General features: G+C 40.3%; 1 protein-coding gene across 2 annotated transcripts in view; it reads left to right on the top strand.

The window, feature by feature from the left end:
- The window catches only part of CSNK2A2 (casein kinase 2 alpha 2), a 37,885-nt gene extending 13,096 nt beyond the window's left edge, over window positions 1-24,789 (top strand). Inside the window, exons 5-12 of one of the 2 annotated variants that reach the window (XM_036897583.2) lie at window positions 7,480-7,539; window positions 12,135-12,218; window positions 13,008-13,118; window positions 13,383-13,484; window positions 13,987-14,087; window positions 14,868-15,016; window positions 16,468-16,561; window positions 22,186-24,789. In XM_036897583.2, the coding sequence (XP_036753478.1) occupies window positions 7,480-7,539; window positions 12,135-12,218; window positions 13,008-13,118; window positions 13,383-13,484; window positions 13,987-14,087; window positions 14,868-15,016; window positions 16,468-16,544 (684 nt within the window). In that variant the 3' untranslated portion in view covers window positions 16,545-16,561; window positions 22,186-24,789. The remainder of the gene's footprint in view (window positions 1-7,479; window positions 7,540-12,134; window positions 12,219-13,007; window positions 13,119-13,382; window positions 13,485-13,986; window positions 14,088-14,867; window positions 15,017-16,467; window positions 16,562-22,185) is intronic. The other variant, XM_057493413.1, reaches the window with a different exon arrangement.
- The last annotated feature ends 2,534 nt before the right edge of the window (window positions 24,790-27,323 follow it).

The following is a 27,323-nucleotide window of genomic DNA, read 5'->3' as shown; positions in this document are numbered from 1 at the left end:
GTCAGTGCTTTAAAAAAGCTCTATCCTGGGTTATTTGCATTTCTTATAATGCATATTAACTTACTCTTTGAAGTGTTCCTTCTCACAGCATGGTTTTAAACTGGTTTTTCATGAATTTTTGTTTTTATTGTTCAACACTGCAGTCTTATCTTCTGATAAGATTTTTGGAGCCAGGTAGATTTTTGGACATGGTAGAGCATAATATGAAAACCAACATAACAAAAATAATGGTGTTGATTTTTAGGGTCATTTAGAGAACTTTTAGGGATTACAACTGTCATTGAATAGAAGGTTTGTGATTTTGTTGTGAAGGAAGTATGGGGCAAAACCAAATGAGCAGTGGGGAAGTGGGTGGCTTATGGATGAAACAAAATTGACCACATTCAGTTTTTCTTAGGTAATCACTCTAAAACAACTCTAAGATTATTTAGTGAAAAATAAAAGGATATTATAACTTAAAAAACAATAAGCAAGTTTTATGTACCATATAGCTTTTCCCATATGTAGCAAGTTTTCTTGCTTGATGTGACTCCTTAAAGGTGAAATCAATAGTGAACACTGAAAAGTAGGATGTAAATTTTTTCATTAGTATAGTTTAGCTAGTGGAATACTGGGCTGATATATGTAGGTGATCACACTTTTCCCACGAGTGACCTAGGTTTATAAAAGTGTATATGTATGCATTTCTAAAGAAATAAACGGGCTTTAATGAAGCCAAACATTTTCCTAATAAAAGCTGGTTTTAATGAAACTTCTTAGTGAAATCCGTAAGTTTTAAATGCCTCTGCTTCCTCAGTGAGTTTTTACCAGTTGTCTAGCCACACCTGAAAAATTTCACTTAAGCATTTCCTGTTCTTTTAAATTGACAACTGCTCTGTTGATTTAACAACATGCAGATCAGTTGGCAGGAATTTTTAATTCCCTAGAGAAATCTGTTTTCTCAGGTCTTAACCCTCAAAGGGATGTTTTGATGACATAGATTCTGTAGGTGCTTCATTGAAAAAGAACATGGGAAATTAGGTTTTTGAGGCATATCCAAAAACATCTTTATTTTATCTTCCTAACAATGTATTTGCTATGGTATAGAATTCTAGGTTGTAATTCATTTCCTCAGAATTTTGAAGAGCTTGTTCCACTATTACCAGTGAAGCCACCCTGGTTTCATCTTACGTGGTCTGGTTTTGGTTTTGTTTTTTTTTCTTCTTTTCAGTCTCAGTCTCTGAAATTTCATAATGATGTACCTTAAAATTGGGTCGCGTTCATCTTTTGTTCTGGTTAACTTGCTGGGCTTTTTCAATCTAGAAACTCATGTCCTTCTGTTTGGGAAAAATATTTTTTTAATGCTCTTTGATTTTCTTCCCTTTCTAGAACTCATTTGAATGTTAGGTTTCATGTCTTAGAGCTCTGTTTTGTTCTCTGATCTCTTGAAAGTAGTCTCCTGTTCTTTATGTTTTATATAATGTCTTCTATTTTCTCACTGAGAATATGTGGGGTTTTTCCCATTATGGTTCCTTCTTCATGCTTTTTCTCTTTTTCTTCCAAATTCATTTTTCGTGTGTGTTTTGGTTTTTGTCTCTATTAAAGTTGTCTGAAATGTTACAGTTTTTTTAGTATCTACTGTTATTTTAGAGTAATGAAATTACTGATTGCTTGTCAGCTCCTGTCTCGAGGATGCAGGCCTGTCTGTGGGCATCTCAGTAGCTTAACTTGCAGAGAATGATGGGGGAGTGTCATGTAACCTTTCACTTAGTTCCCCCATTTTCAGTATGGTGTTTTAAACTTGTTTTCCTATTTTGACGTCAGTCTGTTCACCCTCTTTCCTTTGTATGTGGGGCTACGAATTCCTGAACCTTTCTGTAGTTCAGTTTAAAGTGGTTTGCTTCCAGACCTCCTCCACTGTTGGTTGAATTCTCAGCTTTTCTTGGTCTGCTGAGTCAGCTGGACATCTGTTTTCTAGCTTCAAAATGTTGTCTCTTCCATTGTCTTAGTTATAGTGAGCTAATCCTGCTCCCTTTACTGTTATTTTAGAGGCGCTTCAGGAAGAAGCAGAGGTAGGATGTACTTGATCTGCCATGTTGAACTGGAGATCCCCTTTGAATGTTTGAGCCATGCCATTTTAGTCAACTTAACAGATCATTAGATATCAGATAGCCAGTACATATTTTGAAAATGCAAATCATGACAAGAAAATTATTTTCTTTTCCAGACAGATGACAGACCAGAAACAGGGAAATCAGGTGGTTTGATGTACTAGTGTCTTTCAGGCTTTTTATTTTGTCTTTTGTCTGTCTTATTAGGAAAGTTTGTTTTTGTTTTTTTCACTTTACTGTAAAGTGTATTAATAACTGGTTTCAAGTTAGCACCCAGAGAAAGTTTGTCCCTGGTTTAATACAAGGGGTGAATCAACAGTGATACAGCCTGTAGCATATTCTTGTCAGTATTTTTTATTGATGTAATTGTTAATTAATTTTGATCTATAATTTCCTTTTATTGTAGAATCCTTATGATTTTGATATACTAACTTCATAAAATAAACTTTGTTATCAAAGTTTATATATTTATCTTCGTTTTTTCTCTTCTTGAGTTTATTTGAATAATACCTATTTTCCACTTTCAATTTTATTCACATAAAGTTGTTAATAGTTGTTAATAGAATTCTCTTCAGACTTTAAAACTTTAATGTGTCTGTAATTATGCTTTTCTTCTCGTTTTTACATTATTTGTGCCTTTTTCCTTTTTTCTCTCCTTTTTTAAAAAATCAGTGTTGCTTCTTACTATTTTGATGGACAGTGACTGTGAACGGGGATGTGGGGGGGACTTGGTGAAGGGGGGAGCCTAATAAACATAATGTCCTTCATGTAATTGTAGATTAATGATACCAAAAAAAAAAAATCAGTGTTGCTAGAGATCTCTTGTTAATACTTCTAAAGAACTAGCTTCTGATTTTTATTACTCAGGTGTTGTTTTTGTTATTCTACTTCATTCTGTTTCTGCTCCTATCTTAATTATTTTCTTTCTTGAGTTTTCATTGTTTTCTACCTAAATCCTAGAGTTGAAGTCAACACATTTGATTTGTTTCTGTCTGTCTTGATTGGTAGTAGGTGGGCTTTAAGTCTGTACAACCCCAGGCCCCATTTTAGCTACATTCCACAGGTATGGAACACAACTTCTGTATAGTTTCCAGATTAGAACTACAGATTCCAAACTTGGGAATTTGGATTTTTCTCCTCCAACTTTTTACTTTGAAGAATTTTAAACCTACTGACAATTGGAAAGAGTGGCACAATCAATACCTCTATGTTACTCACCTAGATTTACCAGTTGTTAATATTTTGCCACATTTGCAGTTATTTCTTTCTCTTCCCCCACCCTCCCTCTTTATTCTTCTCTCTTTTTGCTGAAGTCATCTTAAAGTAAGTTGCAGACATGATACTTCACTCCTAAATATGCTAGCACTGAAACTAGATAGGATGTTTCCTACATAACTACAATACTATTAGTACACTTAAGAAATTTAATATTAATACAATAATGTCATCTAATATACCATAAGTACAGGGTCCCTATTCAAAAGTTTTCTAGTACTGTTATCATGGGAATGACCCTTTTAGCTGTGTATTAGTGAATATATGATATAGGACCCACTGTTTTTTCTCAAAAATTATTCTTTTATTATTGATTCCTGATTGCACTGTTCAGAGAACATGATCTATGTAATGTTGATATTTGGAATTTGTTGACAGTTGCTTTGTGACTTCAGTATGGGGTCATTTTTTATGTCAAGCTTGTTAATTTAGTAGAAATCTCCTGTGGCCTTCCTCATTTTCCTTTGATGTTTACCTCTGTGGTAGAGCTATAGCTTTGGTCAGTTTCTTCTTGAAATCATCAGTTATGCTTCCTGTATGTCAAACTGATAATCAAAGATATATAGTGATTCTCCCAAACATTGATTTGATGATACAAAACTTCAAACAAATGAATAGGAAAAATTGGAATGAATAGTTACAGAAAATGCCCAAACTCAAAATGTTCTCAAAATAGTAAGGTACCATTTTGGGGTAGAAATGATCTTTTGAGGAACATTTCTCAGTGTTCTGTGCCTTTGGAAGAGTATAAATAAACATGAATACACATTTTAGGTAAAATATGTCATTGGGACATTTTAAAGATTGATAAAACATCTCGAACAGGCTCCATCTTTAGAAAATGGTAGACCCATATTGATCTGTGGAGAATTTCTAAATCATATAGAGGTAGGCCTTGATTCGCTGATACCTTGAGGCTTTGTTAATGCTGTTGGAGTCTGATGTGGAGAAGATTAGTTCACAGACTAAGTCAAAAAAAATTTCTTTAATTGGGAGAACAAAATTTACTTTTATTATAGATCACTGACATAATTATGGCATTTCTTTATGAAACATTTTCAGGTGAGGCTTTGGAACCAAACTAGGGTTGGTAGTTTCTTCCTTAGCATCTTTGTAATCATCTGGGAAGCATAGGCTTATTTTGTTTTTGATAAGTCACTTCATGAAAATGTAAGTAAAGCTAACTTCCTGCCAGCATTTTGCAGTTGGTTGGTTAACAATTTCTTTACATAACTGGCTAAGAAGAATGAAGGAAAAGGATATCTTGTGAAGCTTCCCTTTCTAATTTGTCACGGACTCTTAGTATGTCTGTTTCTTGGAAAACAGTTTTAATTTTGTTCCACTGACAGGTAAACATAAAAGACAAATATGTATTGACTGCCTTCTGTGTGCAAGCAGCGACCCCACATGTCTGGTGGGGGTGTATAAAACGAGTGCTATTCTGCAGTTCTGCCATGCAAGGACTTTTTTTCAGCATGCGGGCTGAGTTGATTGATGGGCCCTTGACATACTTAGGGGAGGGAAGTTTAGAGATCTTGAATCACCAAACTGGTGACCCCCACCAGCCGCAGCACACATTTTCCAATCATGTTCATGCCACAGTATGCAGGGACACTGACGTGGGACTTCTGGGTGTGGGCAAAGTGAAGCAGCTTCTTGTTCACAATGGAGTGAGAAATTGTCTTCAGAACTTGGGTCACTTTCAATATCAGAGTGAGGAGTGTTAGTTCTGGGGTGCTGCTCCTGTCAGAGTCCTGTGAACACCACAGAGGACAGTGAACAGCATGGGGGTTCAGAGAAAGAGATGGCCACTATCAGCTCTGTGGAGCCCGGATTGCTGGGTTTGCCTTCTTCGGCTAAGCGAGAGGGGCGGAGTATTCTAGATTTTGTGGGGAAGGAGGAGATCCTGGAGAGGAAAGAGTAGAGGTGGCAAGCACAGGCTTGATTGGTCAGAGTGAGGAAGTTCTGGGGGCTGCACTGGAGACAGAGCTGGAAAAGTTGGAGGAAGCAAGGCTGTGGACCCTGACAGGTCTTGAATTTTAAGCCCAGGTTGTAAAATGTTACAGATGTAATTTGATCTTCCCAGAGCTTCTGAGAAATGAGAGTGATTGTCAGCCTGTCATTCGGAACTTTGAAGGGTATTAAGGCCTAGATGCTGTATTCGACTATATTCAATACAGTAGTTTTGTATTAAGTAAGGTTGATACTGGTTGGAGTAGCTAGAAATACTGTAGGTAGTCCAAGGACATGTATTTTTATGCTTTACTCCATTTACACGGATGCTTGGTATAGATACCACATGATAGGCGAGGAAAGCCTTCCACAAATAAAAGTCCAAATAATAGCCCATATTTGTTTTCTAGAGATAAAATATTCCAGTCCTCTGCGGGTTAGGAAATGTTCTTTTCATTCTCATGGCCTATTTATTGACTTGAGATTCAACTCAGCACAGTCTCTGGCATGATCTCCTTAATTCTCAGAGGGTGATTGACAACCAAAGAGGTGGTATCTTCAGCCTGTGCTGTACATACAGGTTGTCTGTGTACTGGCTGAGAAGGCTTCCTTGCTGTGCAGAGCTGAGGGAGGACAAAAAACTTGGGTGTCTGTCAGTTTTGCAGTTGAATCTCTCCTGTGCCAGAGTGGTGCCTTGTTTGTGCCACTGTGCCTGAATGTGCTTCAGTCCCATCCAGGGTCAGTCCCCCAGTAGTGAGCAGCTCCAGGGTACCCCCAGTGGACTGGCCTGTGGTTTCAGTTCCTGTATTGCTTTGAGCTGGCTACTGCCTGAGGTGGATGAAATAAAATATCCTTACAAAGCTAGAGGGAGTATTACTCTTACCTAAAAGGGGAAATTTGAGGAAGACTCTAAGTCCTGATATTAGAAAATGTTAAATTTGATGGTTGGCAAATGTGTTATTTTTCTTAAAATCGTTTTGAAGAGTAATATATTTATGTGGATCTAAGATAAAAAGTGGTATGCAGTGAAGAGTTTCTTACATCCCCCTGTGTCCCAGCTGTCCATCCTCTTCACACACACAGTCACACAAAACTACTTTTTATTAATCTCTTTCTTGCAGATAAAATATGAATGTGTAGTTTTACTCTGCCCCCTTATAAGGAGACACATTATGTATGCTGTGCTATGCTCCTGGGAGAGTCCATCCATTGCTTGAGTTTTCCAAAACAAGTTATGTTTAATAAAGTGCTGATTAATTTTACAGAAGGTGCCACTTGGACGGTGGGGAAAGATATTTACTTGAAATTGATTATCAAAACTAGTAGTATGGTTTCTGACATGAGTTTGTGATTTTAATGAACCTAGACCTGTAAATCAGTCTCCCTTTTAGAAAAACTCTTCAGTGGGTGGGTCTTTGGATTATTAATAATGAAAACTTTCATCTGTATGTCAGCCTGGACTAGGATCATTTTCAGTACATGTTATCTTCTTTGTGTGTGTGTTTTTTTTTTTTTAACATCTCATTCTACCCCTTTTTTTCTCTTGCTAAAACATGTGACTTCTTTGGGTCCCCTCAGTTGTTGCCTGTGGAGTGTTCTTTCTTCCAGCATAGGATTGGTATGGCGGTGTGGAGAGAGTAGATTTTTAAGTTTCTTACCATCTCCAAGTGCTGTAGCAGTTCATTTTCCTCTTGTTTCTTTCACAAACAGACTGTCTTGCCACTGTTTTACCACCTGGGCTGATGGAGTTCGTCAAGGTCCACTCCCCACTCGGAACCTAGTTTTCTGTGCTGTGGCACTCCGGGGGGGCTGGCTGGCTGGAAGTGCAGTGTGGATGAGGACAGTGGGAAACTTAGGCTTTTTCTCTCTAATAATGTGATTGTGGGTGTTGAAATCATGAAACATTAAACAGTTTTTAAAAGATCCAAGTTGGCCTAAATGTTTTTCTCCCTTGGAGATCCTTTTTTTTCAATTCTGAAGACTGAAGTATTAGACCCTCAGCTTTAGAGTTTGTCTCCATTTGTTCCGGATTAGGTAGTATAAAGCCCTGGGATTCTTTAGTGACTTAAGCACTAAGTTTACAGGGGATAATGACCAACATTTGGGGTGACAGCATGCATTGAGACTAAATTAACTTTCTGTTTTGTGAAATCTCTTTCAGCAACTTTACCAGATCCTGACAGACTTTGATATCCGGTTTTATATGTATGAACTACTTAAGGTAAGTGGTATTCATAAACAGTGAATTTTTTCAGACTTACTCATTGAAGGACAGAGAGAAACTTATTCACTGACAAAGAGAACTAAGGTAGAACATTTTTTGATACCCAGAGAATTTAGTGAGGGTTTTTTTACTTACATTGAGGCCTCCACTATGGGATCTTTACATGGAAACTGCCCAGTGGAACTAGAAAGATGGCCTGGTCAAGGGGAACCAGGGACATTATACCAGAGATTAGAACCCTCCTCTTCATAGCTCGTATTGGCCCTTGGATTTTCTTTTTGCTGCTTAATTAATACTTACTATTAGTTTTTTACTATATGACAAATCACCTCCAATTTAATGGCTTTTTAAAAATGAAGTATTAGTTCTCACAATTCTGTGGGGTTAGCTGGGTGACTGTTTTGGTTTGGGTCAACTTGTCTGGGCAAGATGGTCCTGGATGGCCTCATTCACATAATTGGGATGGCACCTGGAATAGCTGAGGTCTCATCCTCTAGGAGGTTGGTCTGGGCTGCTTTCCATGATGGTCTCAGAATTCCTAGCAGCAAGAGAGGGTGAACTTCAGTGTGTAAGCACTTTTCAAGCCTCTGCTTATATCATATTGGCCAAAGCAAGTCACATGTCCAAGCCTAGATTCAAAGGATGGAGAAATAAGGCTCCACCTCTGGATGGGCAGAGCATTTAAGTCACATTGTAGAGGAACATGAATTTGTGGCCATATGCTTGCCATCTCTCATAACCCCCTTCTCAATTTACTCTCTGGCCTACCCTTCTAGCTATGACTAGTGAACCTTGACATGCAGGGAGAGGTGTAATGGGTAGCCATTTTTTTTGAAGTGTACTGATTGAAGAAGAATGACCTTTTTTCAGTTTAGGTAAAAAATTCTAAAAAGGTTTGCAGAATGGAATAGACCAGTGGTTCCTAAGGTTTTGAGGGTCATAGATCACCAAGGATCTTATGAAAGCTATGAAACTCTGCTCCCCAAATGCATGTGTAAATATATAATACATAAAGTTTTGGGGGGCAGTGTGGATCTCAGTTTAAGAACCTCTGAAAGAATACAGAGGTGACTAAAGTATTGGCTTTATTGAAGAAAATTGCCGAGATGTAGTTTTGGTGGGATTGTGAACAGTTGCTTGAACAACAACAAAAAAAAAGTTAAATTAAGGCTAAGCTTCAGGGAATGAAGATTTGAAGAACTGTGAAGTGAATGTGTTTCCCTGTGTTGCTTTCTGTCATTAGAGCTGAAGTAGTGGATTTAAGGTTTCACTCTTATGGCTGATGGATCTTCTTTTGTCAGTAAGATCAGAGATGAAGGAGGTAGAACTTGATTTATGCCACTGTCCTCCATGTTCTCTCCAGAATGGAATCGAAGACCTCAGTCGGGAGGAGGTTTACAGGGCTGTGGTGCTGTCTACTGTCAGGCCAGCCCCTTCCCTGGAGACAGAATCCCATGCATTCACCTGTGAGCACTGCAGACCAAATCTCAAAACTGGTCGTGTTTTAAAGTGAGGTATAAGATTGTAGTTTTTACCTAGAACACCAAAGCCTAAGACTTTTAACCTAGCATGTGTTCTTAGATCAGGTGGAGATGCCCCAATGATGCAGATCTTCACAGGCTGGTCATTTGGGTGGCATCTCATGTCCTCTCTGCCTTAGGAGGCAGCAGTTAGGCAGCAAGGGCATACTTCTGCTAATGAGGTGTAGAACCCTAAATGAAACTTGAAAAAATGTATTTCATGCTTAATGGTCAGAAACTTTACCAAATTTCAAATAAATAATTCCCCGAGGAATTTAAAGGCATGTTAGTAACTCCACAGGGAGTCTGACTAGTAAACTTAACGAAAGAATTAAGTCCTTTATTTGTTCAGTCTTTGCTTTCATCAGGTATTTCTCACATCCTAGGTATTGTGGGCCTAATTAATTTATTCCTTTGGGCAAAGACTAGGCAAAATAACAGAATCAACACTTGTTAAATTTTCTCTTTGGGGAAAAAAATGGAGATGGGGAAGAGAAAATATTTAACTTCATTGAAAGTGTAAAGTGAGGCTGAGGGGCTGCCTAGTAATTGCTGGGTGACTCACTGAGGTTTTACGCCATCAGATCTGATTCAGATTCAGGGAGGTCTGTCCTCAGGAGCCCTGGTTTCATAAGACACTGCGACAGAGCCACTGTGGAATCTTGCTACAACTGTTGTAAACCCAAACAAAGAGAAAAATTAAATTGAAGTAAGACTTTCATAAATGAAGTGAACAAATCTTAGGTATACATACACAGTCTTTTAGATTTTATACAGGTGAAACCTTCACCCAGATCTACACAGAACAATGTTGTCTAGTATTGTAGCTGCTGCCCACAGGTAGCTATTTAAATTCTAATTAAGTAAAATTAAAATTTCAGTTCCTTAGTTACAGTAGCCACATTTCAAGAGCTCAGTGGCCTTGTGTGGCTAGTGGCCACCATATTGGACCAATGCAGGTAGAGGTATTTCTATCATTGCAGAAAGTTCTACTGGTCAGAGCTGGCAGAGAATACTATGAATACCCCAAAAGGCTCTCTTGGCCCCCTTCGCTTCTGTATCCCTTCCTCTGAAGATTATGTTCTTACTTCTGTCACTGTAGTTCAACCTGTTCTTGATCATCATATAAAAAGCATCATACACTCTATATTCTTTTGTATTTGGGGAAAGGAAAATGTGCTTATTCCTGGAATGTTGATCCTAAGATTACTCCCTGGCTTATGTATTCTCTCTCACATAAAGATGCCTAATAGTGGTTCTAAACCAACTCAACTTTGTAGGGTACATTGGGAAGTGTCTGGAAGTTTTTGGTTATTTGAGGAGTGCTACTGGCATCTAGTGGGTGGAGGCCAGAGATTTCTGCTGAACGTCCTGCGATGCACAGGATGGCCACTACCACGGAGACTTACCTGGTCCAAAATGTCAGCCATGCCTAGGTTAAGAAACCTCAGTCTTGTCCCAAACTCCACCAAGTGCACTCAGCACCAGGCACATGGTAGGAATCATAAGATTATGAATAGCTATGTGATTGTTACTCAAGGAGTATATCATGGGACTCATGTAGGCTTCATTGCTTTTTAAGCCAGAAGACCTAACTGAAACTTAAGAAAATAGCTACTGAGTTCGAAAAGGGAGATTGAGGAGCAGTTTTATATTATCTAAAAACCAAAAAACAATCCAAATAAAAAATGGATAAAAGCATTGGGTCCACATTTGTCCAAAGAAGATAGAGGCTGGCAAATAAGCACATGAAAAGATGTTCAGCTTGATCACTTATTAGAGGAATACAAATCAAAACCACAATGAGATACCAGTTTAGACCTACTAGAACAGCTGTAAACAAAAAGGTGAACAATGACAAGTGTTGATGTGGATGTAGGGAAATTGGAACCCTCATATGTTGCTAATGGTAGTGTAAAATGCTGCAGCCATTTTGGTAAACAAGTAGGCAGATTCTTAAAAAGTTTAATGTAAATTTATAGCCCAGAACTTCCACCCCTAGGAATCTGCCCAATAGAAATGAAAGCATGTATCTTCTCAAAGACTTGTTCATGAGTGTCATAAGCAGAATTATTCATAATAGCCCAAAACTGGGAACACCCAAATGTCAACTAGTAGCAATGGATTACTACTCAAGAAAAAAACAACGTGGATGAATCTCAGAAACACTATGCTGAGTGAAAGAAGATAGACAGAGTACTGTATATTGTATTATTTCATTTTATGAATGTCCAGAAAAGGCAAATCTGTAGCAACAGGTAGCAGATTAGTGATGGGGAGGAAAGGAGGTGGTAGTGGGCAGATTTGAGTGGGGATTGACTATAGACAAGCTTAAGGGAAATTCCCGAGTTGATAGAAAATTTCTAAGACTGAATTGTGATGATGGTCGCAAACTATAAACTTACTAAAAAATCACTGACTTGCACATTTAAAAATCCTATCTGCATTAAACAGATAGATCTATTTAAAATAACTGCATAAAACGATTTCCTCCCTTAGAATAATAATGATTCTTAAAGGCTAACTAGCTCAGGGATTGTTTTTTAAGAAAAATACTAATATTAGAATGCTTGTTAATCTAGAAAACCCACATGGGACACTTACCTAAAGACAAGCCACATTGAAAGATGTATTTGGATGTCATTCTTCATGTGTACATGGACTCTTACATGTCATTTGAATCACTATGCGAGGTGACTCCAGTGAGGTTGGTTTTAAATATGTCAAATTAGACCAACAAATTAATGTGTGATTTCTAAATCCAGGTGACTGATAAAATACTACTATTTACAAGTAGGAAAGGGGTGCCTAAAGAAGTGTATCAGTCTCCCCTTTTTAAGAAAACTTCATTATACTCTTGAGTGTTAGCCCCTTTTTGCCAGCTGCCAGGATAGTGTGCACAGAGAGCAAAGGGGTACCTTCTGAAGCATGTTTATTCTCTTATATGCAGTAAACTGCCCCTTGGGAGACTCTATTCAAGTCAAGCTCTTAGAAACAAATAAGGAGAATATGCTTGCATTGGTGGGTGGTACAGGGTGTGCTTACTTTTCTCTGTGCTTTCTTATCTAATAGGCTCTGGATTACTGCCACAGCAAGGGAATCATGCACAGGGATGTGAAACCTCACAATGTCATGATAGATCACCAACAGAAAAAGGTACCATTACAGTCAGGCAGCGGCAAGCCTTTCACTGGAAGGCTTAGGGCGGACCAAAGCCCTGGTCATTACCTAGGTGGTTTCTGGAGTTCTGTGCTGTTTGGTTTGGCAGACTTGTGTTAGTTACTCCTCCAGTGTCCGTGTTGGGGTCTACTTTGATAAGCATAGTACACGAGGAAAGTAGATGGCTGATCCTAACTGTAGTCGCTCATTTATTTTGGGTGTGGTTTTCCAGAGGGCCTCATGGAAGAAACTATAGCTGATGGTTTCTACTTTTCTTAATGACCCTCAGACCAATCTGCCTGGCCTTAAAGTACACTTAGATCTGTCCCTCTTACTTTCAGTATCCAGTTCTTGTCCTGATTGGTTAGTAAATGAATTGACTGGTACTGAATTAATGATGAGCTAGAGCAGTGCTTCGGTCCTGCAGTGGGCCTGTGGCCCCAGCCCTTTCAGTTACGACTAATGGAAACAAATAATGAATGGGGAATGTGTTATACGTACACGTGGTATGGAAGCAGAACAAAAGCTTAAGCTTTATTGATCTAAACAAAATGGTAAGTCAAGATAATTTAAATTGTTAAAAAGAGAAAGGAAATGAGAAGATTCCAAGTGCTCTATTCTAGAAATGACCTCTTACGCCATTGGTGGAGTTAAATTTTTTGCCAGTGCACTTGCAATATTTTTTATGTGGCCAAATAATTGTTATCTAATGTCATGCAGCCTTGTTCAAGGCACAGGCATCTAGAAACGCTCCTTTCACGTGTTTTATTCCTGTCGTATTTATAGCTGCGACTGATAGACTGGGGCCTGGCAGAGTTCTATCATCCTGCTCAGGAGTACAATGTCCGTGTAGCCTCGAGGTACTTCAAGGGACCAGAGCTCCTTGTGGACTATCAGGTAAAATTGTGAGCAAAGTGCCTCTGGGTTTTTTTATGTTTCTCTGGGATTTGTCCTGGTTTGCTCTTTTTAGTCAATTTGGATACATTCAAAACTTAGTCTTTATTCCACCACAGATGATAATTTCAGATTTTCCTTAGCTGCTTTTTTTTTTTTTTTTTGGCTTTAATTTCTGAAATAACTGAAAAGGTCAGCTGAAGACTAGAAACTCAGAAGAAAGTGTTTGTAACACCTTTCACTGACTAATTGTCCGTATTTCCTCAGATGTATGATTATAGCTTGGACATGTGGAGTTTGGGCTGTATGTTAGCAAGCATGATCTTTAGAAAGGAACCCTTCTTCCATGGACAGGACAACTATGACCAGGTAAGCAAACACCAACTGGCTCTTACCCATTTGGGGGCAAATGCCAAGAAAATAGCATCCTTTGTTAGGGCTACTCTCCTTGAGCCATGAAACATCACTCGGTGTCTACAAATAAGCTTTTCGTCGGGGTAAAGAATTTAATAAAATTTTGTCTGTGCTTTCCAGGTCCTCAAAGGTAGAGACACATAATGTTATTTTATGCCTAACTTCCAGAGTGAGTCTGTGAGTAAGTCAGGCACCTCCTTATTTAATAAAAGTAGATTCTAGTCAACTTCTAGAAATATTGTCAAAGGTTGTGTTACTGCTTTAAAGCAGTTTTGAAATCTGTGTTCGTGTGCAGTCCCTGTCCCTGGGTCTGCCACCTCTCTGCCCCATGCGTGGCTGTATCTGGTCCCTTGAAGTTCAGTGGTGTGGAAGTCACTGAATTCCTCGGTACAGTGTCTTCCTGGGCTTACAGTGAGTTCTGTGCTCAGTGGTTTGGGAAGTTTGTTTTGTGTTTCAGCTTGTTCGCATTGCCAAGGTTCTGGGTACAGATGAGCTGTATGGGTATCTGAAGAAGTATCACATAGACCTGGACCCGCACTTCAATGATATCCTGGGACAGTAAGTAAAAGAGGGAAAGAGGGTTTTAACTTACTCTTTTGGAGAAGGGGAAATATTAGCTGAAATCCCTTTCTAAGAGTATCAAAGTGGAAGTGTCCTTTTTTCCCATGTGTATTTTTTTTAACTTGAGATATTTGGGCATTTTTTACATGTCTTCCAGTCATCTGACTTCTCTAAGAGATAACCTAATTTATCAATAGAAAATGGATGGCGAAATGATGCTGCTACAGTAAAAAGCTACTGGTAGAGCACATGCTTATTTTAGTGGAAAATCTTAGAAAGCAGGATTCTTCTTTGAAAAAGAGATTTACAGTTTCTTCTTGGTCTGTGTAATAGATTTTCTACAAAGTAGCAAATTTTGAAGCATATTTTCAGGTACAGTGCAATAGTTGTTGCAAAGTTGACTGCTGTCAAATTTCAAAACAATATTTTATGGAACCTTTGAAGGTAGTTCTCTAAAATATCTAAAACATGACTCAGTCACCTCTGTGCCTTACCCAGAATTGATTAAAAGCTAGGGCACAAAAATAATCTAGAAAGGTTCCACAAATTCTAAATCAGATGTGGAAGTTCTCATTAACCCTCCATCTCAAGGCACTGTTCTTGTTTCAGGATGCTGTGAGCTTAACTGTGGAGGTGGGGCAAATATCAGTAAGGGTGAAATTTAACAAGCTTGGAACCAGTGCAGTATTCTAAGATTTTTGTTGGCTTCAGCTCTAGTACGTGAGGATTCTTGTTGAATTTAATTTCAAGGTACTAATGTTTCCCTTTTCTTCTCAGACATTCACGGAAACGCTGGGAAAACTTTATCCATAGTGAGAACAGACACCTAGTCAGCCCTGAGGCCCTAGATCTTCTGGACAAACTTCTGCGATATGACCATCAACAGCGACTGACTGCCAAAGAGGCCATGGAGCACCCGTACTTCTGTGAGTCTCCAGTGTCTATCTTCGGGGCTTAATTTATTAAAGGAAAGTTCTTCTGCCCTTTATTTTTGAGGCCAGTCTAGAGAATTAAAGATATTTGGATTGATTCATCCTTGAACTTGGCCTCATTAGTTCTAGACTGTTGAGACAACTTTCAAGATCTGTTTTCTGATCCCAAAGGTGCCTGTGTTCACTGCTGCGGTGCTCTTGAGTCTTGTCTGCTTGGTCATTCCCTGTAGCCTTGAGTTGATAGATCACAAGTATCTAAAATTTGTTTTCATATATGTACATGTGTGTGGACACCTAGTCAAAAAAATTTTTCCCCTCAAAAAAGCAAGTAATTGGTTGAAAGTAATAAGAATATAAAAATAGTATATTTTTAAAGAAGGCAATATGTTAAATAAATAAAAGGAATTTGAGGAAAGCAAAGCAGGTATGGAAAAATCTCACGAAAATCCTGTCAGAATCACTGACTCCTCGGGTCATATGCAGAGTACGTGTGTGTGTATAACTGAGCTTATGTAGTTGCTTGTTCTACATGTATATATACAGTTCTCCCCACTGATAAAGTTTATTGGAGAATAAACTTTCCTCTTATAATTGGCAACACAAGATGATTCAGTCCAGCCAGAGGAGACTAAGGGAGGTTAAGTGACCTGTCTGTTCACCCTGAATCCAGATGAAAACTTTGAATCTCTGTGTTGCTTGACCAGCATGCTATCTTTCCTTTTCCTTTTCTTCCCCTGTGGAGGTTAAGTAAATCTTGACTGAAGAATACACTGCTGTGTGGTCCTGAACTTACTGCCCCATAAGCATTAGTAGACAGCAGATTTAAAAGGTCTTACCTTTCAGCTTTCCAGACCTCAAATAAGTGCAACTCAGATACCTGTTTTCCAATTTCTAGCACAGAAAGCTGTTTTCACCCTTTGAGTTAGATTGAATGAAGAAATACTGACATTTATAATATGTAATTCATGATCAGTCTACGTTCTAAATATACATTGGAAGTTCCATTAAAAAAATGTTTTAAACTACTACTGCTTAAAATTGGTAGGTCTTCTAATGGATCCTTTTATCACTCGTTCCTCCAAAGTGCTAATTACTCTACATGCTATGAAGAAATTGGGGGTTGATGTTAGTATTCAAGGAAAATAACACAGAAGAAAATTAGTAGAAATTTTGAACAGTAAGAAATTAGTGCTTCTGTGCCTCTCTTTTCCATGAGTCTCAGTAGTTGAACTTGTACTCTGAGGAAGTGTCAAGAGTTGACTATAAATGCAATTCCCCTAATCATTTTTCAGTGTCATTTTCCTATAACCTTAATTTGTAATTTTTATTGCTGTCCTGCCCCAGCTTTCCCATCAGTCTCTCTCACTGTGGAAGGATTGGGTTTGACACGATGGCATCTCACTTGTGACCAGCCAAGTCAGCTGACTTTGTTCTGTCTCTTGCAGACCCTGTGGTGAAGGAGCAGTCCCAGCCTTGTGCAGAAAATGCTGTGCTTTCCAGTGGTCTCACGGCAGCCCGATGAAGACTGGAAAGCGACGGGTAATGCGGCATTGATGCTTGCCAATAAAACCAAGCAACCAAACACAAATCTTGAAGGAAAACTACCGTGTGATAAAAAGAAATTCTAGTCATTCCTTCTAAATGCAAAGAAGAGTAAAGACCTAAAAGTCTGTCAACAAGAAAGAAAGAAACTCCCCAGTACTAGTCTACAGGGAGCTGCTGTTCTGGCAGCGTGATGATGCACCTAGTTGAGGACCTGAGGGGCTTTCCCTTTGGAATGCATGGGAGATGAGAGACTCGGAGTTGTTGTCCATTTACCTTTATTTAACAGGAGACCACTGTTGAATTAACCCATTCAGACAACAAGCTCTGAATATCTGACTTCCTATCTATTCCACTGTGGTCTGGGTTTCCTTTGATGAGATTCAGGCTCAAGTTTTAGCAGAATGTCAGCAGTCCACTGGCATACCAGCCTCATTTACGAAAACGAGATACTGAAAACAGTGACAGTATTTTTTTTTAAGCTCTTTTACAAATTCATGTTTTATGTATTTTTTTATGACATGAGCTCTCTAGGAAATGTACCTCATCCCTGCAGTTTTCTTCTAAATGTATTCATTTGGGAGCAAACTGCAGTCAATCACGAATACCCTATGATGTCAGGAGGCATCACTTTAAACCTTGTGGTGCCATGAACAGGTCCCATGTCTCATCAGCAATGCGATGCTAAGTGCACAACTTGGAGCTCACTGTAACCTTTGTTGATTTACCTAACCATAAAATCTTGATGCTATTTTTTCGTGTAGCCTTTTTTTCTTTTTCTGCAGCCTTGTAAGGGAGAACCTCTATTTCCCAGCACATCCCAGTGTGTGCACCTGTTTTAATGTACCTCTCCAGAACAAAGACTTTTTCTTTATAATCATAATTAAAGCTGGAAGGGAAGTCAGCCTTCAGGCAAGTTGGGAAGGGAGAAAAATGTTCTATTAGAATTTATTCAGGAAGGACCTATTGGGTGAAAAAACTGTACTCCTCCTCCCTCCTTTTGCCTCTTTTTATCCCCAGGAAAAATAATTTCCCACTGTAATCAGGGGAATCTGCATTTTTAAGCTCTGATAGGTAATACATGAATATGATGGCAGAGATAAGTCTTTCTCACATGCAGGGACTAGAGATGTGTGGGTAGGGCCACCCCATAATCCAAGTGACAGAGGAGAACAGTGTCCCAGGGGCTTGGGGAAGGAAGTGGAGCTCCTGGAACAAAAGGTAAAGTTGCAAAGGAAGCTAGATTTTGTTTAAAAAGTAAAAAATAGGACTGATTTCATTTGGGGGCTTGTCACCAATGGTTTACAAGCAGTCCCCTCACCCTAGCTGCAGAGCCATCTCACAGCTGTGGAGACTTCACACACCTAGGCTAGAGCTGGCGGTGTCTACCACCACATCACACTTTAGGATTTCTTTATTAACTATTTAATAATGCCATACATTTTTATAAGGTTAGATTGTTCATTTGAAACAACTGTTTACATTCCGTACACCAATAAAATTGTATTGGTATTGGTAGCAGGTCCTCTCGCTAAATGTAGCTCTATCTTTGTTGTTCGGTCAGTGGGAACTTAAAATACAAATAAAACTCTTACATAGAGTTGAGCTTACAGGTAAACAATTAAAAACAAGGTCCCAAAGCCGAGAGGTGCATTCAGTTAAGGTTGTCATACCACTACTGTCTGCCTGCATTGAGCATTCTATAAACGTATAAATTCATTCTACCTGAAGATCAAGTATAAGACACGAGCTCTTGGCTGAATATATATCAATACATCAGGCAGCAAAACTCGGTGTTTGGGATTATCAAAAGACTTCTAATGTGCCCTTCTAGGCAACCCCGACCGCTGGTTATTAACATCAGGAAGATGTGCCACTGTCTTTCCTGCCCACCCACCTTGTCCTCTTCTCCTCCTTTGTTACCCATTCCCTCTGTGCCACTGCTTTGTGTTGTGTTTTGCTTTGTTTCTTAAGCTGCCTGTCTGGACCAGGCAGGGGGAACCTACTGGAGGGTCTTGGTTTCTTTCCCTTGGGTTCCCCAGAGGCAATAAACACATCGAAGGAGAAGAGTTAGGTGGTTGACTCCTGTCTTCCCCTCCTGTGATCACAGTTTTTTTGGTGCAAACACAGCCAGCCTGCCTGTCCTTGGGTTCTGTACTGCAGCTTTGACCAGGAGTAATTCTTCCTTTTTACACATACAGTTTGCTTTTCCACCACCTGTACTTTTTACCTCTCTTCATGTCTTAGACATACAGCATAACTGAGTTAAAATGCTCACTCATTTCTGAGTCTGGTCTTGACACCTAGCTTCCTGGCTAACAGACTAGGTTGTTCTTTCCCAAACTGAAGTGAGTCCAGGCCAGACCTCTTCTCTTCTGCCCATCTCCAAAACCATTCTGTGTCCACATGTACCTAGTCCCCCTGAGATTTTAAGAGTATTTACCTGGTTTAGGAGATGGTCTTGGAGAGTTCCAAAAGAGGGATGAGAGAGTGTGTGTGTGTGAGTGAGTTTAGACAGTCATGGTAGATGTACCCACCCAATATCCTTTTCAGTAGCATATTATTTCTTAAATGCATCTCAGTAATTTTCATTAAACATTTGTTTGCTTCATTACCTTATAACAGGTTAAAAGTGCCTATAATAAGGACCTAATTATTATTTCCTAAAAAAAAAGCAAAAAAAATGTGGGGAACAGGGTAGTGTAACACTGTCATCTCAGGTACTGCCTATGTTCAAGAACATAGACTTGGTGCGGTGAAACAGCAGGTCCCTATGCCAAATGCAGGTTGGTATATCATAGTTTATCTGCCACAAGTGAGCATAACTACAAGGCTTTGCTTCAGTTGAGAAATCCCATGGTGGGAGCAGAGCAGATGAAGTGCTCAGTAATATTTTCATCTGGTTTGCTTGCTGTTCACTCGCCCCTTGACCCTACCAGCAGGCCTGCCCCTGTCCTGCCCTCCCTGTGGTAGGGGATGGGGTGGGAGAATCCATCATGGGTGGCACGCAGACCAAGCATTCCTGAGCCTTACCAGCTGAAGGAATGCTGCTGCCGGCTCCTCAAGGCATTTTCACATCAGCCACTCCACTGGGCCTCCTAGCAGACAGTCTCGACCACGTCAGTACTCAGAAGGCTCAGAGCAGATGTGTTCCCTGGCGGAGAAGGAAGGTACTCTGACTGGTTGATTAGAGGAGATAAAAGAGCTTGTAATCCCTGGGGGCTATTAAAAGAAGAAAGGGAACCAATGAAAACAGTCGAAAGATTTTGGGGAGGGAACAAACATGACTTCTTGAGGGAAGAAAAGGGGCTTCAAGTTCCTGTTCTATAATGTAACCTGAGATGGACACTGCCCCCTGGATTGGTTCCAGTGGGACTGAAGGTGGTGTTTTCAGGGCAGTTACTGAGTCCCAGAGCTGGAGGCCATGGGTCTCAGTCTGTGTCTGCTCAGGGAGGTGCCTTAGGTTCTCCCAAGTGCTGCATGGATGAGGATGGAAGCAGAACTATTTGGGAACACAAGGAACAATTGGGAGAATTTTTATGTATGTACTGAAATGGTTCTAAGAGAGTCCAGGTAACAGTTTCCAGTAATGCCAGTTCAGATTAAATGATTTGTTTAGAAACCTGCTACTGCATGAGCATCCATGGGCAAAAGCAAACATCCTTCTACAAATAAATAGGAGCAGATAATAAACTAATAATAATCAAGGCCACCAAAATAGAAACCCAAAAGGAAAAGCGGGGTTCACATGAGCACACAAGAAGCAGAGTTTGTGAGCTTAATAAATCCAAGACTGAATAATGTCCTGCCTTTAAAAACTAATCCCAGAGTGGGAAAGGGGTGGGAAGGGAGGTGGTGGGAAAGCATCTGGCTGAGAAAACCAATAATAACATATGCTTTTGAGCTGTATGGATGTGTTGACGAAAACGACCCCAACCAGGTATTGTAGAGGCTTGGGAAAGTGACGTGATGGGATTAAATACAGGTGATACATACTTTCGTGTAGAGACTCAACAGTGTGCTGCAAATGTGATACTTTATCCTGAACTGCATGTATTAGGGATTGTTTAAAAAAAAAAAACTTTCATTGAATCAATAAATTAACAGTTTTTTCACTTGCTGGCTTTTCTTGCTGTAAATGGTCACTAAGGTTGGGATGGAAATCTTGACACCCAGTGGAAAGCTTGGATAAATCTTCAAGAACCATGGAGCCAACTATTTCCTCCTGTTTGCAGAAAAGTAACCCTGCATGGGTTGTCACCCTTTGCAAATGACTACTTCAGACACAACTGGCCACCTTTTTGAACCACTGAATGGCTGATGTATGGCTTGTGTGCTGCCCTTAGAGGGGAGAGAAAGTGCCACGTTAAATCCTGGTTTCATAAATAAAACTTGATGATCACCAGCCTTCCCAAGTGAGAGACAAGCCACTGCTATAAGGACCTTAAACTTGTATTTCGTGTCTTTGGGGAGAAAGGGATAAACCTGGAATTGCGAAGATATGGTTTACTTTGGTGTAAAGACTTTCCTTTGGCAGGAGGTGGGACTAGAGTTATGTGGTGGTGATTGTTCTATTTCTTGGTACTTGCTTATGAATCGCACCACTCAGACTCCTGCTTCTCGCGGTTCACCTTTTTTATTGCACAGCTTTAACCTTTATGGCAGAGTGTTCTGCATTTATGGAAATTTCTCCCTACCCCCATTCCTTGCAACACAAGCAGGTACATGCTACTGTCTGGCAGATGGTGGTGTCTTTAATCAGTGTGTTTTCTTCTCAATGACTGATCCCTCTGTGGAGTTGGATGCTTGGAAATCAGTTGCTGAAGTGCTTACAGGCGAATAGAGACATGTCTTTCTTAACCTTCTGCACTATGCAGCCTTTCTCAAACACCAAGCAGTGGAACCCTTCCTTTATCCAAAGAAAGTGTTCATGAGATGACGCTGAGTGCCGGCTTCCCAGGTGCATCGGCTTTTCGGGGCTGTTGTACAGTTCGGTGAGACACTGCTGCTCAAATTCTGCTGCTGGCATCTCACCACCCACTTCACTGTCCTGGACATGGAAAGAGAAATGAGGTTTCCAGGCCATGCTACAGCTGCTTCCACGGGAGTGTTAAAAATATTTGTGCTCCCTTTTGGCTCTGTTTAGTAGTGGACTCGGCCCTTTCCCTGTGTAAATACAGTCATCTGATTGTTAGTCCCAAGACACCCTCAGTAAATCGGGTCAGGTCCAATGGGGAGCTGGAGTTGGACTGCTGAACTTGTAGCTTGGCTTGCACAGAATGGTCAAGAGGCCTCAGTGCTTCTAAAGCAGCAATCTGGACCTGAGAGAAGAGGAGACTCTGTCTTACGTTTTGTCCAGAGCTCTCCCCTTGCTCTCACAGAAGGCCGTGCCAAAGACTGCCTCTGTCCATGGTGATCAGAAGCGGAAGGAAGAGGGTACTGGGTGAAACCTGAAATCATAGTCTGCCCTTACTCGGTTAAGAAAGTGGCACGGGAAGGTCAAGCTTGCACACTATTCCCAGCACTCTTCAAGAGAAGGAAGCCACACGAGGTGGAGGCCTGTCCTCACTCCCGGTCAGATTAATTAATGCCGTCTTTCCCCTCCTCCCATCTCTCCCCAGGTCTGTTGCGGTTCCTCCCACTTTTCCATAAGCAGAACAAGAACCAAATCAAACGTCTTAACGTGTGTAGAGAGATCACGTTCCGTGAGCAGACAAAATGGTGGCAGGTTTGGCGAGCACGAACTAGACCAACTGAAGGGCAGCCACCACCGTATACCAAACCTCACTTCTGAATGTAAAAGGTTCTCACGCCTTTGGCTTCCTGTTGACTTCCTCCCGACCCAGAAAGCATGGGAAATGTGAAGGGTATGCAAAATGGTTGTTGGTTACCCTTGCTCCCCCGTGCCCCTCGACTCACCCTGTGGCCGCCTGTTTTCCCAGCAGAGCACACTAACTAGCCAACCACAGACTCCCCAGTTGGGGAATGGGGGCAATATACGGCATGATGGGCAGTTACATATTATAATTTTAAAGGTATATATTATTGAATAAAAGGTTTTAAAAGAAATGTATGGAGTTTTCCATATGAAGGGGCCATTAACAGAGATCCATGGCCACAAAGGGAGGAAATAGAATTAACTTCTTGCAGAGTTAAATAGAGCATTCGTACCAGATTCTACCAGAGGAAAATGGGAAGTCCCAGGTAAGGAGGGTTTTTAAGGATGCTCTTTGCAGAGAGAGCAGTTGAGAAGGAATGCTGAACTAATCCTGGGAGGAGGGCAAACCGCAGAGGGCCCAAGTACACACAGCCAGGGAAGCTGGGCTTTGCCTCGAACACCTTCGACCTCCCTTGACCCCTCCTCCAGAAGCAGGTGAGTTGCCCAGTGATTTAAGGGGTAGGTAAATGTCACTGTAGTAGACTGGATGATTCCATAGCCCCTTCTTCACTTTCCCTTTGCTTGTGTCTCCCATCATTCATTCCGCCCCCAATCCTGGCCCTCTCCCCCATGGCCCCTTCTGAAAAAACTTTCTTCGGAGAATGGTTGAGCCTGCTGTCCTGAGGCAGGGAAGCAGTTAGGGGTCTCGGGTCCAGGTCTGAGGGATGCTTCTGCTGGCATTCTGAAGCTCCTGTGAACTGGAAGGAAAAGTGGACCACCCAAATGTGAAAGAGGGTGGAATGAAAGCACTGGTTATATTTCAGTGAAAAAAGCTAGATCTGTGACAACTGAGCCTTCCCTGGTTGCCTCCGTCCTCCACATCCCCCAAGCCACCAGGAGGTGAAAGCAACAGTGACCTGGTGGCCACCCAGCCTTGTCTCTAGCTGGCATCCACCCGCTGCCTGCAGACAGCAAAAGCAACGGGCAGACTCCGATGTCCAGACAGCTGGATGGGGTGCCCACTCATGCTCCACAAAAGCCACTTGGTCTGTACAACATTCCTTCTCCCGTCTTCTCTACTGCTTGTCCTGAAAAGATGACTATGGTAACCCAGGTGTGGACACTCAAGAGGTTTTGAAGCAATTTGGGGAGGAAAGCAAAGGCCCCTCAGGGTCACCACGACATCACAGTGTCCCTTGGACCAGCTTCTGTCGTATCCAAGCAGTTCTGCAGGTGTGGGAGCTCAAGACTGCATGCCCGCGGACACCAGCGAGTGAGGGCCTGAAGGCCCACCGCCAGCCAACAAGATGACAAGATTTCCTCATGACCCTGTTTGACTCAAGGTTCTGCACATTTCTGTTGGCCTCCCAGAGCTCTGGGACAGCATCTCAACACCTCATTAGAGTGAGCACGCCCCAGAAACTCCTGTGGGCATGGTGCTTCATGTGCGTGTGTGTTATCTCTATAGCATGTTATCCCTGTTGATCTGCCAGCGTTCGGGGGTCTTCCCTGAGGAGAAGGGTCAGGTACACAGCCAATTGGCATGGGAATCCTTAGATGCCATTTAGAACTTGAACACGAACTAAGTTTCAATTTCCTTCTCAACCAAGGCACTAACTTTTGGGTAGGAGAGTCTTGTTTTCCAGAAACCTCTCAGGTGATCTTGTTTCTTTGTGGATGACTATTGTTGAGTGGGAGAGTGTTTGGTAGTAGAAAGGAGGAGAAGGTGGAGTTTCTGTATTTTTTTGACCTTGAGAAAAGGGAATGGGAACCTGCTAACCCAAGAACAGTCAAAGCTCATCCACAATATGCTTGGAAATCCACATCAGTTCACATCTTTCAGTTGTCTGCTTTGTATTTGAGTTGTTTAAAGTAATATATATTGAATTTTCTTGGTTACCAAAGTAATATATATTCATGGTAAAAATTTTGAAATGCTATACAAAAGTAAATAATTAAAGCTTCTCCCCTAACCACACACACATAGAAAAACTTCCCTGCCCTGGAAGTAACCATGGTTAAATTTGGTGTATATCTTCTAATTTTTATCCTATGCATTTACTAATATTTTTTAAATACACTGATTTTTGTTTTTACAGAATTGTAATCAAACTATACATTCTTTTTCTGCAACTTGTGCTTTCACTTAGTTGTGAAAATTTACTGTTAGCATCTACCTCACCCATTTGTGGCTGCATAGTATTCCATTGTGTGATGTATCACAATTGAAGCAATTCTTTACTGATAGACTCTTACCAGTACTATACCAGTATTGCTGCAATTAACAAATTTGCACATATATTTTTACACAGTATGGATGTTTGTGAGATAAAATCTTAAAAAAGAATTACTGTGCCATATGTTTTGTTTTTTAGAAGAGCATTGTTATGATTCAGAGAGAGCAGTCTTCCATTCCCTTCTTTCACTGGTGTAGGTTGGAACCATAATGCCTTTAGCTATGTGGGGCTCTGTCAGGCACTTGGGGCATGGTGCCCAGGGTCTGTGACCTTTCCAGGGGCCTACAGAAATGTTTGATACCTAAATAAAAATCTTGGCTCTAACATATGAAAGTTGAAAGTAAAAATTAACAAATGTAATTAAAATGTTTCCAATCCTGTGAACTTCATTAACCATTAAATCCAATATTTGATTTTAAAAATATTTTTCTTACAAGAATTAGCAAAGAGTCACAATCACAATCACATAATTTAGAAAGCAAATTCTAAAAATCTTTTCCAAAAGATTACAGGAAAAATGTTATATGAAAAAATGGCTGCCTTTTAATAACAGGTTCAAAATGCTCTGCAGAAGGCTTCATAAGTAAGCAGTCAAAAAGTAGGGCTTCCAAAGAAGGCTTCAAAGAGCTGGCAAATGTTTTTAAAAATCCCTGGCTTAGAGGGGGCTGGGTGGTGGAATAGATGAGCAACACTTAGTGAAATATTCTACAAGCTATTAAAATGTGCATCTCGAACATATTGTGCAAAGAAGCCAGGCTCAAAGGCTACAAACTTTTTAATTGAATGATTCTGCTTACATGACATTCAGGAAAAGGCAAAACTGCAGAGATGCAGAACAGATGCGTGGTTGCCAGGGGTTATGGGTAGGGGAGGATTTGACTACAAAGGGATAGAATGAGGGAATTTGGGGAACAGTGGAACTGTTCTGTATCCTACATGTGGCGATGGCTATTTGACTTGATGCCTTTGTCAAAACTACACTAAAAGGAGTACATCTTACTGCTGTGTAAATTTAAAAATAAATTTTAAAAAATAGCAAGAGGCTCATTTGAACTAAACTGTCCTATTAGCAGGAGCCTCATCTGCCTACCATTGGCTCTTCTGATGATGTAGTCAGGGCTGACGGTCTTCTTTGGATGTAACCTACCCTGGAGCTGGGATTCAGTGGTCCTCCATCTGCCAGCTGAGCACCCAGTCATCCGGGGCACTCTTCAGTCTTTGCTCCTAGCTGCAGGGTGTTTATCCAGGCACTAATAACCTCATTGCTACACCTCCCCACCCTCATCAACAAAGAAGGGTGGGGAATAAACTCCACCTCTGTGTGGCAAGTCCCTCATGTCTCTTGGAGGCCAGGCGCTCTGAGTTTCTGGGCTTAGACTGACAGGAACAGACATGGCTCACTGGGGTTTAGCATCTGACCAGTGCCTTTGTGCACTAGAAAAGATGTTTGTCGTTACTGTTGTTTAAGTAATATGTTATTAAAGCTGTACATTTGAAAATTAATTTGTGTCTTTAAGATCAATTTACAAATCTTACTGTAACTACTAACTAGTTGGTTTTGTATACAAATATATAAACTTTGCTTAATCTTTGATTGATGTTCAATTAACTTAAAACTTAAACCACAAATATTGCTCACACTTAAATCTAGTGTCCTTAGGCTTTTCAAAATCAACCACATGTTTAATCTGTTTGATTTGCACAAAAACTTCCACTAGCTTATATGAAACCTAAAATCTGATGAAATCTTTCTTAGCATTCAAATACTAACATTTAAGTCTAAACTCATAGATATAATAAATCAAAATCTTTTAAACACTCACTGTTTACAAACTTATATTTTCTTAGACATTTTAAAATTAAAATCACAGATCTGATTTTGAATTCCTTTAAGCATTTCAAATTAAATTCAAAGTATCAGATCCTCTAATACATTGTTATCTTAAATGTTTCAACTATCTTAACAAAATACCACAGCAATCAGAAACTTATTCCTGTTAGACACATTCTGCTGATATCATGGGTTTGATTTATCAGCCATGCAGAATAGAATTAATTAGAATCCCTAGATTCAGATGGCACACATAAGTAGCAGTTCTAGAAACAGCAGCACATGTATGTGTAAAGTTGCATGTTTTATGAACGCGTCTATCAACCATGATAAAGGAAGAGTGACTTATGCTACTTCTCTATGAAAATTATAAAACTGTGTCTTATGAAGAGGTGATCAAACAGGTGCCACAAACCTGGATCGATCCTCACCTCTGTGAGTTCTGAGGACTTTAAATGTATAGTAAGGATTGGACTTTACCTCAAGGGCAGCAGGCTAACAGGAATGGGAATACTATGGGCTGGTTGACATGGAGGCTGGGAGGAGAGAGGCTGGAATACAGAGGGACTAGAACTCTACTAGCTAGGACACCACACCATGACTTCAATACCATGGATTAGTTTCACCTGTTTTTGATATTCAGTAAGTCGAATCACACAGCCTGGCTTTGTGTCTGGCTTCTTTTGTTCACTATTTCTGAGGCTCCTCCATTTTATTGAGCATCAGTTCATTATTTTCACTGTTATGTTGTATTTTATCGAATAGATAGATCGCAGTTTATCTGTTTACTGTTGATGAGCCTTTGAGCTACTT

Source organism: Manis pentadactyla, chromosome 15, assembly GCF_030020395.1.
Source record: "Manis pentadactyla isolate mManPen7 chromosome 15, mManPen7.hap1, whole genome shotgun sequence".
In the NCBI taxonomy this organism is placed as follows: Eukaryota; Metazoa; Chordata; class Mammalia; order Pholidota; family Manidae; genus Manis; species Manis pentadactyla.
The sequence above is the reverse complement of the archived record's forward strand: the minus strand, read 5'-3'. Positions and strand labels throughout refer to the sequence as shown.